Below are 15,850 nucleotides of genomic sequence, written 5' to 3'. Positions count from 1 at the left end.
TTACAAAAACACAATCCATCAACCAATGTAAAAAATGACATTAATGACACAGGCTTGGACTGCTAAGGTCAACTAGAGCAAACTTTTAAGTAAGCCAAGGGGAATCAAATTGGATCTTGCACACCCCATATTAATTTAGTTAAAGGGACAATTGTGTTTAAGAATAAAGCTACATGTCTCAAACAGGCAAGTGTAACTTACATTTTTGGTGTGAAAAATGTAATTGGCAGCAAATGTATGCAGACTAAGAACAGCTCAAATGCAGCACTCATGGAGCGTTAACTTCATCTTAAAGGTCAAATATAAAGCAAAATACACCATTCCCCATTGTTGTTGTAACAGTAATGCGTATGTGTTCCTAGCCTGTCACTAATCATGAGAAAAGTCCATCCTCCCCGTCTTTTGCCTTCTCCATTTTTCAGAAAATGTGTGCAAACAGGCCGTTTTTAGGTTTTCCCTTCATGACATCACAAAGGGCAGTAACCTCTCCCCCAGGTCGGCGACACTCCCACAGCTATAGCTGTTTGTTCTGCCCTCTGAGTCTGCCTTCTCGCCGTAAACAATAGGGCATGATAAAGGAAGGTCCAAGCCACCCAAGACCTTCAAAAAGGGGGCGTGGTCAAACACAGCACCTGCATTTAAAGCTACAGACACGGAAACAGTCTGTCCTGAGCAGGGCAGAAATAGAGGGGTTTATAGGCATGCTTAAATACAGGATCAGATTGGATATTTAACAAGACACTTCACACAGTTTTTGGGGCGCTCTGAGACTTATTTAAAGTTGTTGAAAAGGAGTTTAATATGTGACCTTTAATTTAGGTAGTTTTTGGCTCCATGAACTTTCTCAGTCACACAAAGAGCTTCATATCTGTACTCAACTCAAATGTATCGCTTCATAGTTTTGCAAATGTATCAGTGCAAATCAATACAGTGGTTGTATTCCCTCCCTTTAGTCTTAAAAGTCTTATCTCTGAGTGTGTGACCACTCTGAGACACTGGTGCTTAATATTTAACCAGTTCAGGATTTAAACATGATCATGGCTCTGCTGTTATGGTTTTAGTGACCTCTAAGTTCAGTGATGAAAAAACCTTAGAACTGGCCTCAAAACAGTTAGATAGACACACCATCCCATTCACACACTGCTGGCAGAGGCTGCTTTGTAAAGTGACCATCAGAAGTAACTAATCCCATTCATACACATTCATACTCCGCCAACAAAGCTGCCGGAGCAATTTGTGGTTAAGTGTCTTGCCCATGGATACATCGAACATGTGGCTATATGGAGATGGAACAACTCATAACTACTCACATAACTATTTCAATTTAAGTAAACTCAAGAGTCCATGAACCCCCAGAAGTTATCTTCCACAACTGATTTACCAGCAAACAGAAGAAAAACTGCAGAAATGTTCTTTGCCGTTTTTAACACTCATTGTCTTTGATGGTTTGTTTTGCTGTTGGAAGGCAACACTTGGCATGTTGTTATTGTTATCTTACTAAATTTGCAAAAGCTACATTGGCAGGCATCTTTTAGAGGCCTTGCACTGATCTTGGAAGTATGTTTTCCCTGACTAACAAAAAGCAGGCCAAATTTTAATTCTCAGCAGTCCACGGTTTCATTACAGCTACCCTGAGCTTGTCCAGTGACCACGTTCAACAGAAGAGCCGTGTAAGTCCTTTCATATTTAATGGCTTTTGTACGGGGATGCTATTAGTTACAGCATGCATACTGTAGTTCAGTTGTAGTAACACAATGCCTCGGAATAGGGTGACTAATGAATCACATTATGTGATTATAGTTGCCTTGCTCTGGGACTTAAACAGAGCTTAATCTTTAACGTTCAATTATCTTTAAACAGCCATCAAATGACAAGACATCACAGAGGAACAATGAGTGGAGATCCTCCTTGTTAGCCCAGACAGAGTCGACCTTTTGTCCCCCCGGGGACCTAAGGGAAAAGAGGGTGGAGAACAGGGTCAGGGCGCATCCGGGGCCTCGGTCAAGATAAGGTTTCTTCACCTCCCTGGTCATGTATTATTTAGCCAAGGAGGCCGAGGATCACCTGGAGAGAGTCACAACACAAGTCACCGAGGTTTTCGAAGAGGAAGGCAGGCGAGGCTGGCAGAGAATGCAGGAGGTGGTGAAGAAACGGCCGATAATATCCGCAAGAGAAAGAGGTCAGTTTGGGATGTCTGTGTGTTTGTGTGTGTGTGTGTGTGTGTGTGTGTGTGTGTGTGTGTGTGTGTGTGTGTGTGTGTGTGTGTGTGTGTGTGTGTGTGTGTGTGTGTGTGTGTGTGTGTGTGTGTGTATCCACATGGACTGAGTTAAAGCTTAACTGTTTTTTTCCTATGACTTCTTTCACAGCATTATACAGCCATTGCTCCACACTTGTTTGAGATTTCCACTTTGTTTAGAATCCATTCCCAAACAAGCAGAGGAAGAACGTTAAAATGCATAACCATAGAAAATTAGTCAAAGAGCTCCATATGGAAATCATCAGAGACAATACCCCCCCCACCCAACCCACTCCGAGCCATAGAGCAGGGGGGTGGTGGAGCTATATACAGCTACTCAAAGCTGACCCTGTTGCATCATGTCTATCACAGTCTTCCTTCTCCTCTCCTCCTCCTCTTGTTGTCAGGCCCGGGCCCCGGACGCTACGCTCTGCCCCCTACAGTCGGATACATCAACCATGACTTCACCAAGCCCAGCAGCCCAGCTTACTCCTTTCACAGTCGACTGAGCAGCGCCAGTGAGTTGTAATGTATTTAGATGCCAATCTGTGTTGTGTTGGATCGTCGTTTAATGGATCAATAATGTTGTTTAAGTGTTTTCTTACTTTTTATGACAGACATTTTTATTTTACGTACCAGTCTTTCCAAGCCCTGAAATGTGCATGTCACCACTAAACAAGAAGTGGTTTGCAACTCCTCTGTACATGCTCCAGTGTTATGTCACACTGTTATGTCACACTGTTGTGTGTCTGTTAATGTAGACAAATGTGACGATATTTAGTCATACACATACCACCAACTAGTGGCAACAGGAAATGTCATGTATAACACTTAGTCAGAGCAGCAAATCTAAATCAAATATTTCTTCAGAATAGCCTTAAGACCTTTATAATGCCCGACTGCAAAGTGTGTGTTTCAATAGAAAGGCATGATCTGGCTTGCCAAACTTCAATGTCTAGCCCCGAAACAGAAAGTTATTTTTACTCTCATGTGCAAAGTATCTTCTGCCCCAAATTTCACAAAACCACATTGATGCCAAGGTGACACCTATCTTGGGAGGATGATCAGACGTGCACGTTTCTCAAAAATGTCCCTGGAAAATCCAAAAGGTGTCTTCTGATTATTTATTTTCTTTTTAAATTCTGGCAAGTTTCTCAAGATTTCCTTTGAAATTCTCAGAAGAAATTCCAGGTAAATTCCTGGTAAAATTCCTTCAAGTTTCTGATAATTCCCAGTGTAAATGAACGAATCTTCCCAATAATTTTCCATTAAAAATTTCTGGCAGTTGCCTAAAAATAGATTAAAAGTTGGAGGAAAGAATTCCTAAAGTTACCAAAGATTCTCAGTGAATATTTTCATGTTAACTCCTAAAAGTTCCTGAAAATTCCTGTGTAAAGGTTCCTCAAATTCCCTCTGAATCGAACAGTATCCAATTATCATGTTTCTGAAAAATCCTGTTGAAAATATTTCACTGAAAATGTCTGTCATATTACATGAAAAGAAATGTCCACACATTTAAGCAGAAGTAGCAAGTGGTGGTCATTTGTCTCAGTCATTAGTTGAAGTTACTGTTGACATTATGCTGTTGGCATAATGAAATATTTTATAACTGTGGCCAACTGTTATATAGATAGCAGATAACTTACACTACATCCTAGGCAGTATGCCTTGGAATTTTCAATATGGGTACGGGTATGGGAACATCTTTAAATGTATGAGATTGTAAGGTGTCTTGGTTAATTATTTCAGTGTTGTGTTTTTCTCTAGTGGTTTCAGTGGACTCCAGCCCAGGACCTAGGTACCACATTGATGCCAAGGTTACCCGTTTTGGGAAGATGGAAACACCTTCATACTCCATTCTGGGCAGAGGAAGGAGCACCAGAACAAAAGGTGAGGACATTTTTTTAAAAAGGTTAATTTATTCTGACAAACCTTCTTTGTCAGATACTTTGTTATCATCTTATACATTAGTTAGTAAGCAGAGATTGAATAAAACCTCAAGTAAAGATAATAAAGAAAACTACATCTCAGATCAATTTCTGTTGGCAGGTGAGGTGTTCCAGACTCCTGGGCCGGGGGCCTACAGCCCAGAGAAAGCTCCCCCCGTCAATGCTCACCACAGACCACCATCCTACACCATCGGCAGCCGCACCAGATATCGCTCTGTGGACGCTGTGCCAGCACCAAACAGGTGAAGACAGCAAAAATCAAAGGACTAGTTATGACAGCTTAAAGGACCAATATGCAAGCTATCTATTGAATTAAATAATAAGATGACCTTAGTATGTCATCAGGTGTTAAGGAAACTTGCTATGTTGCTATGTCTGACAACAACGCAGCAGCCAGTCTTTTGCTACCTGTGTGTACATCAAATCTAGGGAGGAGGGGGTGGGGGGAAACATCTCTTTCAAGTGTCTTAAATTTGGACTGCAGTACCCATTTTAAACACTAGATGTCAGAGTTACATATTGATCCTGTAGGTAATGTCAGGATGTCAAAAACTGAAGTTCCTCTAATGACTAACTTAATAGTGGAATCAAACATTTTTACGGTCCAATTCAGCGCCATATATGATTTTTCCAGCTGTTTAGACAATGACTGTTATGGTTTTAAGTTATTCATAATTAGGGGTGTAGCTGCTTTGAGTGACAGGTGGTTGGTGCTAGCTATGCGCTAGGAGTCACCTCAGCTAATCCAGTCACTGAATTTGAATTTTTGATACCACTGCACTCATCCAAACCTGGTCACATATGTCCCCTTTAAAAATGGTTTACTACAACCAAATTGTTGAACCCACAGTGGCTAAAACTTTTTCTTGAATACAGTCTACGTGGCTGATAATTACCATTAGCGCTAGCTTTGCCGTAGAGTGAAAATCTGAAATGAAACGTCCATGAACCTTCATTACATGCATGTATTGTTCTCTTTCCTCCAGATACAGCCTTCCTAACCTGCTGGGCTGTCAGGTCCCCCATAAACCATCCAGCGCCAGCTTTAGCTTCTCAGGCCGCAGGAAGATCGGAGCTCCATCAGAGGACCTCTCTATGAGCCCTGGCCCAGCGAAATACAACAGCATTCATCCAGATGTCTACCGCCAGCGTCAGCCCTCCTTCTCCATGCAGAGCCGCACAAAAAGGCCTAATAATGCGTCTGATATCCCCGGGCCCGGCACCTACAGCCCAGAAAAATCTTATGTGCACCTCCCCAAACCTCCATCCTGCACTATGGGCATCAGACACTCTGAGTTTGTCACACCACTCGTGGTGCATGTAGTGGACTGAAAGGACAAACTAGTTCGATACTCATGCTTTATTTTTTATTCAATTTTTCACACAAATGGGAAGCACTTATTTTGTCACAATAAGTTAACATTATCAGCTGCTCCATAGACAAACAATTCAACACAAAAAGACAGAATTACAATAAATACTAATATAATTAAATATGTGTCCTCTTTATAAATAACACAATATATCAACAGCTTTAGCTTGCACTGCTCATGTAGTTCAAACAAGACATGTACAACCTGTCTGCCGATCTTGAGCTTTCAAGTTTAAAATGAGGAGTGTGAAGGAGGCTCTACAGATTCCCTCATGATATGGTGATGTTTACAGGTGAGCTCCAGTCGCTACACTCCCCGAGATCCAGCAGCTCCTTCGCACACACCTGGAAAAAGTAAGGCCTTCCTGGTGTCAGCCCCTTCAGCTCAGCCTTGGTGCTCTCAAATGGACCCAGCTGGAGGTGGAAAAAATGAACAATATTCAACAACTGGGTTTTCAAAACACACTTTTGAAATGAATTTGGATGATCGAATAAAAAATGAATAGGTTGACTTTTTGAGAAATAATATTGTTCACTTTCTGGCCATGGGGTTGGAATCAATCCCAACAAGTGGTTAGCTTGGCAAAACAACAAGTGGTTACCTTAGAAAATAGACTGACAACAGTAACAGCTTCAATCTGTTCAGATGTGAATCATATCTCCAGAAGCACCTAAAGCTCATTCATTTAAAGCCAGTAAATGTTGAATGCTGAATGAATCCTTTAAGACTTGAGTGTAGTAGGCTATATTATTTATATGAAGAGACAAACCGCTTTCTAAATGTGTTTCTAACAAAAATGTCAATAAATCAATCCAAAAGAAGTAAAACATACATATTTACTGCAGAGTATAGTTAGATAGAGAAGATTTTTTAGAAAAGTAGGGGCATTCAGAAACATTTTTGTGGTCGTCAAAAGGGTTTCAGTATTTCTGAACTTCCACATGTGGTATCTGTGTACATTTTACCTCGCTGTTGTTTCGGTACCTTTCAAGTTTTGTGTGCGTGTGTAACAACTCTTACATTGACAGACTTTGGGGTGCCCCTGTTTTCCCACTTGTACAGGATCTGGTATTTGAGGGGGAAGATGTCCATGTTGGTCCAAGTAGGGGGAGGAGACCACTCCACGAGCAGGTTTCTGTTATTATGAGGGGAAACCCGGACTTGTACAGGAGGATCTGGTTTCACTATGCAGAGCAAGGAAAAGGAAAGACATTTTTAATCCATATACAAAATCCTCTCTCCTCAATCATAAATTGTCACAGTCACATTCTCTTTATTTTTAGACTGTGTGATTTATAATCTCTCACCTATATCCTCCAACATGAAACTTGCCAGATGGGAGCTGCTGGCGTCTGAATAAACCGCTGTGACATTGATGATGTAGTCAGTGAGAAGCTTCAGGTTTGGTAGGTAGCAGTGCCAGAACTAGAAACAAAAAATACAGAATAATATGGGATGCTTGATGGTGTTTGTCGATGGTAGATTTTAAAATGCCGTTTAAGCAATATTCATCGCAGTTTAATTTGACCTGACAAAAAAAGAACCTATAATTGTAATGATTTCCAATAAAACCGAAATAAGCTTAAGAGGAATCCCTGTAGTTAATGCAAATATGAATGCTTGAACCCAGACACAATTGTGTTTCTTTTTCTGATAATCATGAGCCTCAGACTCATGAGACAAACATGAAACTGTTAAGTCATCTGTTACAGTGAAGACACGGCATGTGAGATTGGGGTTTTCCAAAAAATAACTCTCTGATCCTGATTAAGTTCAATAAGTTTCATTTATACAGTAAAAGACAAATTATCAAAATACATTCCACTACAGTCATTACTGAGGTTTGTATGGTTTTTGCTTTGTGTGAGTTTTGGAGAACAGTCCATCCGTCTGTGACAAAGGAATATAAATCTCACCGGTTGAGACGATGAAGCCGATGTCAGAGCAGAGAATGAAGAGCCAGGTTGGATGAGATGGCACTGATTGGTCGATGCGCGTCTGTGTCTCTCACTGGTGAACACATTTACACACACACTTATTCATGAATGAGCTCACAATGACACTTTCTTCTTTAAATAAAAGAAATCAGCAATACTGCAGTCACATTAAGAGAGGGACACTGGTTTCCGCCCTAAATTTTACCTGTAGGTGGCGACGTAGCGTATCGGTGGGGATTGAGAGGGTTCAGGCCAGGAACAGAGAGTGACATTTGGATAACTGGCACACCAGCAGTTCACTTGGGGAATGGAGGGAGGGTCTGAAGGGAGAAATGACACTTTGTTACATCCTGTGCAACATGAGCAAAGCGTATTGAACACATATATGTGTACTTTATTTTCCTTTTTTTGTTGTTGTTTTTGTTGTTGATAAATTACACTACATCTCAGGCAGCATGCCCAGTATGCCTAACCATACCTAGTATGCTTAGGTAAAATATAAAAAAATTGGAAAACGCAGAGACCATCTCTGGCTGACACTTCAATCAAATCATCATTAGTCAAACTCAAAATCGAGTGCAAAGCTTTTATGAAAAAGTAGAATTAACAATAATTTATTTTAAAGAATAGTTGTTTTTTTTCGGTTTTTGGTACAATTTCAGTATAAAAAGATAAATAAACTGTAAACATATTTTCACTCAGATTGGTACTTACTCCCTGATGTTGTAGTCACTCTGAGCAGGTCCACTGCTTGGCCTCCGAGAACACACAAGAGGAGAGTCACAGTGGCGCACACACCCCTGACCATTGCAGAAATCAGTGATTCAAGCAGGAGAAACTGATACTTCAGTTAAGTTTGTCTTTTTAAATACTGCAGGCACTCGTGCAAGATGTCTTCTATTCTTTTGTTCTGTTTTTTCTCCGTAGCCGTGCGCTCCTTATTGCATGTCAAAGTTCAGAGATAGCGAGCCTTGTTACACTCAGCTGACGACTCCTCTCTCTGTCTGTCTTTCTTCACGAGTGTTGAAGAAGCAGCTGATCTGCTCTTTAAAAGCAGCTGTGGTGGTTGTAGTGAAAGAGGAACAACCAAAGGACCATATCGCAGAAAAAAAAGAACCTCTCCGGCGGTTATGTCTCTAATGAGTCAAGTTTCAGTATGTCACAAAAAAAAAAAACACAATGCTGATGTAATAGTTTCTTTAATACATTTTCATGTACAAATAACCTTCATGGCACATACAGTCGGTTACAAGCATTAAAAAACTTAACCAGCTGCAAAGTGGTGAGCGGACATGAGAGGACATGTCTGCCTGCACCTGTCTGTGCTCTCAGGTACTCTCCTCTCCTCTTTTGAATGCTCTAGATTGCCCTCTAGTGTGCAAAAAAAACAACTAAAAAATAGCAGCTGCAATATATTACATTCACAATCCATAACCGTCTATTGTGTCCAGTTACATGGGATCTGCACTGTCTCAGTCGGACCCATCAGACCTTCTCTTGAGTGTCTCTGTGAGGCCACGACAGCTTCTTGGCGCTCCATCCAGAGAGGGAGCTACTGTTGAGGTTCCAGCCTGCCGTGGTGGATCCATCTCTTTGTTGTTGTTGTTGTTGTTGTTGTTGTTGTTGTATGCTCATAGTGGAAAGTCCTCCTCCACTTGACGTCCGCAGGGAGGTGAAGGCCTTGCTGATCCAGTTGTTCTTCGCTTCCTGGAGGTCGTTGGCCAGGATTCCTCTCTGGTGCTCCAGGTCCTGTATGAGGAGACAAAAGGAAATAGAACTTTAATTTTTAACAAAGCAGCATATCCATTTCCACTAATATTTTTGGGACCATGCTGTGGAATAGGCTAATTTACAACACAGGTAATATAAACTACAAGAATATTTATTTTAGATACTACGTACTTCAGGGATTTGTGTTGTAGGGCAGAGCCTGACAGATGTGTCTTTTGTTATCGGGTCTGATATTAGTGGTATCTGTGTAAATGTTTTTCCAACATGCGCAGATATAGAAAATGTGGTAAAACAACTTTTGGCTTGATTCGGAAATGGTTTCATGCAGACTTTACATTCATCTGTTACGCTTAAGCACATGTGCCAAAGAATCACAGCGGAGTTTGTGGTTGCAGGCTCAAGAATTGTTTAACAAATCATGATAATAAACATTCCTTTTTTTAAATTGTTTGAAGAAAACAGCCTTCTTATAACATTTGGATATTGATATTAGTATAATGTGGGTGTACAATCCCCCTAAAGAGAAGGTCTATTTTCCCACCATCTCATTTTTTTTTTTACATACTTTTTGAATCCCCGAGGGAGATGTCAGAGTGTAGCTGCCACACACTTCTAAACAGGGGGCACACCAGAGCTGTTGGGGGTTTGGTGCCATGCTCAAGGGCACCTGTGCAGTACTCAGGAAGTGATCTGACACCTCTCCAGCTACCAGACCAAACTTCCACATTTTGGTGTCTGGTTCCCTACAGACTGAGTTACTGCCGCCCCACAAATGTTGATCATACTACCGGTAATTTGTCAATTTCTCTCCTTGAATTAGTTTCGATATCAGTCTCAAAATCCTGTTTGGTTTCAAATAAAAAAAGATATATGTTTCAAGTGTGAACAAATGATCAATCTTGGATGTACGTTTTGAGAATCTTTCAATAGTGTCATCATTTAGACTGACTGAAGAATACCTTTAAACGAAGTCCTAATAAACTTTTGTTTGTTTTTCTTTAGTGTGTCATGATAGAAACTAGATGGTGTGCAGTTGAAGCAGTGACATTTATTTTGATACTCACTATGAGAAATACTACTTACGAAATATCAGACATTTCAAAGCAGTGAAAGCACCGTTTTAACATACTTCCCCAATATTTAAATTTAGCCACAAAAGTATTAAGCCAGCTTCAAACCAGTCAGTCCTTGGATGCCGTTCTTTCACCACCCACGTCTTGACTCTCGGGAATCCTGTCCTATTTCCCAATCTCACATGGGCCCACATTTAATGAGGATGCTTCACATCGACGGGGTCTCAGAGCCAAAGTTTTGCTTTGTTGCTAACCTCAATGAATATTCCTCTGCAGCTGATGTCTTTATATTGTAATAAATTTGGGCAGATAGTTGAAATTATTATCAGGCAATGAATGCTTCCCCAGGAAAGTTAAAGAAACATTTGCTCTCTGTATAGCTTGGACGTCGCATTCCTCTAAAATGTGCTTGTGTACTGTATGTCCCAATATTCGTTTTGTCATGTGACAGTGGAGCGGGTCTGCTTTACCTGAATCTTGCACTTGGCCTCCACCATCTGGAGTTTGGTCTGGGCTAACTCCTTTTCCAGCTCCCTGATCTGGGCATTAAGGGACTTCTTTTCCTGCTCATCTCTTCTCTGCTCTGCCCTTTTTGAACCACCACTGTCCTCGTACTGGTCCCATTCTGTCACTTGGTGGCCGTCTGTCGCTGTGGAGTTCGAAGCGTTTGCAGATGGCTCCTCTGATTCGTCTGTGAGGCGTTTACAGTGCGTGCACGCTTTTATTGCACTCTGTAACAGGCGGAGCAAAAGACACAAATGAAGACCTTTCTTCCCCAAATAAACTGAGCAATTGAAATCACCGACAACTGCTGTGACACATGAACTCTAGGACGCTGAACAACTGAGCTGTTAACACATAAGCCTATAAAAAGGGGGGAAAAGAACAGTTGATAAAGAGTTTTACGATACGGAAGTGTTGTAGTCCTCTGTATTGTAATTTGCCCCGAGACCACTTATGAAGATCTCTTTATGTCCCATGATTGATCACACTGCATTTTAAATGAAGACATCTGAGGACCACAAGTGATGGATTGTTCATAAATTGCCAAGGGGAGACATCTTGAGTAATCTGTGCTTTTAATGTAATGTTTAACTCCAGGTCAAATTTAAGATGTTCTCTGGGTTAGCATGTTTCAGATTCTATTGTAAGTTTGTGATCAAGAGTAGGACTCGGGCTGATCTCTTCTTGTTCAATCTGTCTTGCCATTCTTGTTCATGGTCTTGACTTTTTCATGTCATATTTGGTTTGGTTTGGTTTGGTTATTTGTTTTGGACCTGATCATGCCACGTCTCGGTCTTGGTTCTTCCTGTGCCTTGGTCATGGAATTGAATCGGTCTCCCTCTTCGGTCTTATCTTATGCTTCGCACCACAAAGCCTTGGTTTTTATCTCAATCTCGATACACTCTATCCTTGGTCCTGACTTTTTCTGGATTTGGATGGTCTTTACAACACAAGAACATAGGGCTCAAGTCTAAGCACGTCAGAGATAAAAGCAGGGAGGCTGAATGTAGAGCTCCACAGGAAGACAGCTTCACTTACCTTGAGTGAATCTAACTCCTCTCTGTGGGTGGCCTGCTGCCTCTCCAGACGCTTTGTTAGCTGAGAGCAGATCTGAGGAAAAGAGAGTGCGTCAACATCATTCATGTCCACTGAATTCTGTGCTTAATATATCCTTTATAAAGCATGAATCATTTCCTTATTACCTGTTTGTAGTCTGCAGTGATGCCAGACGACCTCCTGACATCCTGCTCAGCTTTCTCCAGCTCTCGCCGAAACACCTCCTTCAACTGAGAAGAGGGAAACCCTTCAAATCTCTGCTTGACATGAAGTCACAGTGAGGTGTTATAAAGCATCAGTCGTGTCGAACTTACCATTGCGGTTTCCTCCTCCTTCCCTCTCTTCTCCTCTTCTGTAACCTGAAGTCGCTGTCTGGTCTGAACGAGGTCTTTGGTGAGTTCATCCACTCTGTCCTCTGCCTGAAATGAGGATTTCATTTGTGATGAATTCAAAACATTTTCTTTTCAGAAGAAGAAGAATTATTAATCCCGCGAGTGGAAATTCAATTTGACATTCTTTTGTTGAGCGTGCTTCCCACAGCGAGCACTCCTGAGCTGGTGGGGGTTCGGTGCCTTGCTCAAGGGCACCTTGGCAGTGCTAAGGAAGTCAAACTCAAACTGGCAACCCTCCGGTTCCCAACCCATATCCCTGCCGACTGAGCTAGAAGTCCTGCTTCTGTTGGCTCTGCAGTCACGTGTTGCAGGGCATTTCATTTAAAAAATGTGTATAGTTAATTGAAAGTGGGACAGATATAGATAATTATGTTTTTAATTATTTGATTTCTTGATTTGCTGTTGGGATGTTGAGAGAGTTCAACATGCTTCCTAAACAAACTGCCTATCCTATCTTGAAGGGGCTATGTTATAATTGGAAGTGACAGCATTGCTCAGCGCACTGCTAACCGGGTTATTTGAGCTGAATTTTAAAAATGCAACTCAAGGCTAGTTGATATTCAAGGCTCATGCAGAACTGCAGATTGAGTTGCTATTAATGCTGGAAATGTAAAAATTTAATTACAGTTAGAGTTTTTTGGCCGTCTCCTGAGAGGCTCTCCTCAGATTCTCTGAGTGAAAAACCCTCGGCAGGTGACTGTACTTTTTTTTTTTTTTTTTACCCCCCTTTTCGAGAAGGGCAGTGGCTCGTCGTACCTGGTCCAGAGCGTTCCTCAGGGCCACCTTTTCGCTGATGAGTCTATGGGCGAGGTTGTCGTTCTCCTGCTCCAGACGGAGGCTGGCCTGCAGAAGCTGGCGGTTCTCCCTCTGTAAAACATGAAGGAGTCAAACAGGGGTTTATTGCTCACAGCTAAATACAAACTTAAAGGAATCAGTCATTCAAAGGAAGACAAATCCGGCTGTTTCGCATGGAATTTATATTTATCCACTTGGATTGACGGAAGTGAATCATTTCTGACCAGGTATTTGTCCAAGGGCTCCTCTTTATCCTCCATGATTTGCAGCAAACTCTCCCCTAGTTTCGCTTTCTTTGTTGGGTCCTGAAGGGAAGCACAAGGGTTTACAAAACAGAGCAATGCCACATATGATTAAGCCGAAGAAAGCAATCTCCTCCGAACAGATCTGATGCCGGATGCTGCATGAGTGCGACAAATCAAGAACAGGCCCAAAAAAGAAAAAGAAGAGACAAGATAGGAAGTAAGGATGAGATAAGACAGAGCTGAGCACATGGTGGGGTTTATCATTTGATCCACACGAGGGAATAATAGAGGGGGGGGAGGGTTCTTTTAAAGCCTGAAATGCCAATTCCCATATCTCAGCTATGTTAAATGAGCAATCTGAATTCATTTCCTTCTATCTGACATCATGTATTCGTCACACAGAGCATTGTGTGCAGTCTGTTACACGCTTGAAGTTGTCAGTCAGCGTTTGTCAAACCCTGCAAACAATATTTGTTTTTGTTTATGGATCAGTCTCACTCTCTTAGTGGCATTTCAAGGCTTTTTAAGCTAATCCTAGAAAACCTCAAATTGATGTTTCAGAAAATGCAGACCTTACATGCAGACCTTACATCTTCTAGAATCATGTAATGGTTTTCTGATCTCGATACCAGCTTCAGCATCGGCTTCTTAAATACAGCGATGAGTAAGCTGGTCATTGCAACTGATGCCATCATTCCATAGTTCCTCAAAAGATCAACTGTTTCAGGCCAAGTATCATGACATCATTTACAATAACCCTGACAGTATGGTGAAATAGGGGAGATCTTGTGGTTGGCAAAGCTATCAAACAGTTGGCACTGGATTTCCTCCTCCCTTTTCTAACTAGTATAGGATAGGTTCTCTGGATCTGAAAATACCAATTGAGTCCATATCCACAAGGGGAAATCAAATGTATAGAAACATCTCTTCCTTGATCTTATTAAATGCTTGTTTTCACTGTGTTGTAGCTGTTCACATTAGTTGTGGTGCTCTCTAAAAACACTACAGTGAGTGTAATGGACATCAAGGACATGGAAGGAATTGAGTCTTACCGTGAATTTAGGGCCTGTTTCCTCCACCAGGCAGGCCAGGATCTCGTCTTCGCTCATCTGCTCCATAACTTGGGCATCATACGCCATCATGACGGACACCTCCTCCATCATATTGCCCCAAAAAAAAAAAATGCAGCCCAAAAAGCTGCTGACACACGCGCACCAAAAAAAACAAGCGCCTTCTGCAGGTGACGCTTCAAACCTGACTTCAGAGAGAAAAAAAAAAAAAATCAACTAGGAGTGTTTGACACGCTGCCACTCAGTGACAATAGTGTATCTGAAGAGAATCAGAGATGGTACATGAGTCTGTGTAGACGTTGTCGTCTTGCTTTCACTTGCGGTGATGCGGGCGAGACGCCAATCAATCCAGCACAAAACAAACACGATATGTCTGAACAAAGTCCAGGCGGTGCCAGCAGAAGGAAACTCTGCTTGTGGTCCAAAGGTGAAAAAAAAACAGGAAGATACTCCCAACAGGTAGCTACTCTTCAACACACTAACACCTGATAGTCAGAGCGTCTTACACAGTGTCAGGTGAAGGAGTGTGTGTTACAGGTGAAGGGGCAGTAACAGGTTGAACTGGGTTTTAATGAGACCTGAGCGTGTGTGTGTTTGTGTGTGTGTGTGTGTGTGTGTGTGTGTGAAAAAACTGCAGCACAAGACACACCCACTACAGTGCTCACCTTTCTTCTCTCTCTCTCGCACACACAATCTGACAAACACTTCATTTATGATCCACGCCTCTCAAATAAAAACCAAGGCGTCCTAATGACTGTGATTTATTTGAGTGTTCCTCCTTATTTGTGTTGCTTATGTTGCATTCAATGTCCTTCCTCAATCTGTATTCTTGCTGACACCGATGCGGGGGTTACTAAAGTGCTATTTGTGATATGCCTCCTCAGGGTGTTTGCATGACACAGGCCTGTCAGTCTATTGTTGCCTGACAGGAGAGCAAACAGGTCAAGCAGGCAAGGCAGTAAAATAGCAAAGCATGAATAAAAACAATAAGGGAATCAACAACTCCGCCCGTGAATGACACAAAATGTTCCCACAACATTCTCAGCCTTATTTTCACCTCACCTCTAAATTCATGTTTTTGCATCATAGGTAGGTATGTCACTGCTCTGTGTGTGGTGCACTCAGCAATATTAAAATGTTAATCTTAAGAAAGAATAAACAGTTTTTTTTTAACTTTCTAACTTTTAAAGTATAAAAATATAAAATATAAAGTTTTTGTTAAATTAAAATAAGTAGCTGTTTTTAATGATGTCATCATGTGTGGACTATTGGGCATATTTGCTGGACAAATATGTTTGTGATACGTAAGACAGAAAATTTCTCTTTGTCACCAGGGGAAACAAAAAACCGATGACAGGATGGATGTTTCATTTCCCTTTCTTTGAGTTCCAATATGTAGCTTTTTCTTTCTTGAAACTTCTGTCTTTGGTTTTACTTTCGCATTCTATCGGTCTGTGCACTTCTCCATATATTTTGAGAGTGTGTGTTG

The 15,850-nt window shown here is 41.4% G+C and overlaps 3 protein-coding genes across 3 annotated transcripts; 1 reads left to right on the top strand and 2 right to left on the bottom strand.

The window, feature by feature from the left end:
- The first annotated feature begins 66 nt into the window (after positions 1-66).
- Positions 67-5,544, top strand: odf3l2a (outer dense fiber of sperm tails 3-like 2a). Its single transcript, XM_020626555.3, has 5 exons — positions 67-2,179; positions 2,644-2,754; positions 4,004-4,126; positions 4,286-4,427; positions 5,172-5,544. Exons 1-5 carry the CDS (start codon positions 2,032-2,034, stop codon positions 5,515-5,517), a joined length of 870 nt encoding a protein of 289 aa, XP_020482211.2. The 5' UTR covers positions 67-2,031; the 3' UTR covers positions 5,518-5,544.
- On the bottom strand, positions 5,539-8,535 carry ebi3 (Epstein-Barr virus induced 3). The gene is made up of 6 exons (XM_020652680.3): positions 8,210-8,535; positions 7,701-7,815; positions 7,475-7,568; positions 6,866-6,983; positions 6,579-6,742; positions 5,539-5,971 (listed from the first exon to the last, which is right to left on the bottom strand). Exons 1-6 carry the CDS (start codon positions 8,301-8,303, stop codon positions 5,828-5,830), a joined length of 729 nt encoding a protein of 242 aa, XP_020508336.2. The 5' UTR covers positions 8,304-8,535; the 3' UTR covers positions 5,539-5,827.
- A 143-nt stretch (positions 8,536-8,678) lies between these two features.
- Positions 8,679-15,415, bottom strand: rabgap1l2 (RAB GTPase activating protein 1-like 2). The gene is made up of 8 exons (XM_020652658.3): positions 14,344-15,415; positions 13,271-13,351; positions 13,008-13,118; positions 12,174-12,278; positions 12,006-12,089; positions 11,842-11,913; positions 10,770-11,030; positions 8,679-9,244 (listed from the first exon to the last, which is right to left on the bottom strand). Exons 1-8 carry the CDS (start codon positions 14,452-14,454, stop codon positions 8,981-8,983), a joined length of 1,089 nt encoding a protein of 362 aa, XP_020508314.2. The 5' UTR covers positions 14,455-15,415; the 3' UTR covers positions 8,679-8,980.
- Between the last annotated feature and the right edge of the window lie 435 nt (positions 15,416-15,850).

Source organism: Labrus bergylta, chromosome 18, assembly GCF_963930695.1.
Source record: "Labrus bergylta chromosome 18, fLabBer1.1, whole genome shotgun sequence".
NCBI classification, from domain to species: Eukaryota; Metazoa; Chordata; class Actinopteri; order Labriformes; family Labridae; genus Labrus; species Labrus bergylta.
This window is presented reverse-complemented; position numbering and strand designations above follow the sequence as displayed.

What these genes read in the sequence shown, in the direction of transcription:
- odf3l2a (XM_020626555.3), top strand. Translation starts at nt 2,032, where the DNA reads ATGTATTATTTAGCCAAGGAGGCCGAGGATCACCTGGAGAGAGTCACA. An exon ending in AATATCCGCAAGAGAAAGAG is followed by an intron (nt 2,180 to 2,643) that starts GTCAGTTTGGGA and finishes TCTTGTTGTCAG; the next exon opens with GCCCGGGCCCCGGACGCTAC. An exon ending in CAGTCGACTGAGCAGCGCCA is followed by an intron (nt 2,755 to 4,003) that starts GTGAGTTGTAAT and finishes GTTTTTCTCTAG; the next exon opens with TGGTTTCAGTGGACTCCAGC.
- ebi3 (XM_020652680.3), bottom strand. Translation starts at nt 8,303, where the DNA reads ATGGTCAGGGGTGTGTGCGCCACTGTGACTCTCCTCTTGTGTGTTCTC. An exon ending in CGGCTTCATCGTCTCAACCG is followed by an intron (nt 6,984 to 7,474) that starts GTGAGATTTATA and finishes TTTTGTTTCTAG; the next exon opens with TTCTGGCACTGCTACCTACC. An exon ending in GCACCCCAAAGTCTGTCAAT is followed by an intron (nt 5,972 to 6,578) that starts GTAAGAGTTGTT and finishes TTCCACCTCCAG; the next exon opens with CTGGGTCCATTTGAGAGCAC.
- rabgap1l2 (XM_020652658.3), bottom strand. Translation starts at nt 14,454, where the DNA reads ATGATGGAGGAGGTGTCCGTCATGATGGCGTATGATGCCCAAGTTATG. An exon ending in AGCCCTTGGACAAATACCTG is followed by an intron (nt 13,119 to 13,270) that starts GTCAGAAATGAT and finishes CATGTTTTACAG; the next exon opens with AGGGAGAACCGCCAGCTTCT. An exon ending in AGGAGGAGGAAACCGCAATG is followed by an intron (nt 12,090 to 12,173) that starts GTAAGTTCGACA and finishes CCCTCTTCTCAG; the next exon opens with TTGAAGGAGGTGTTTCGGCG.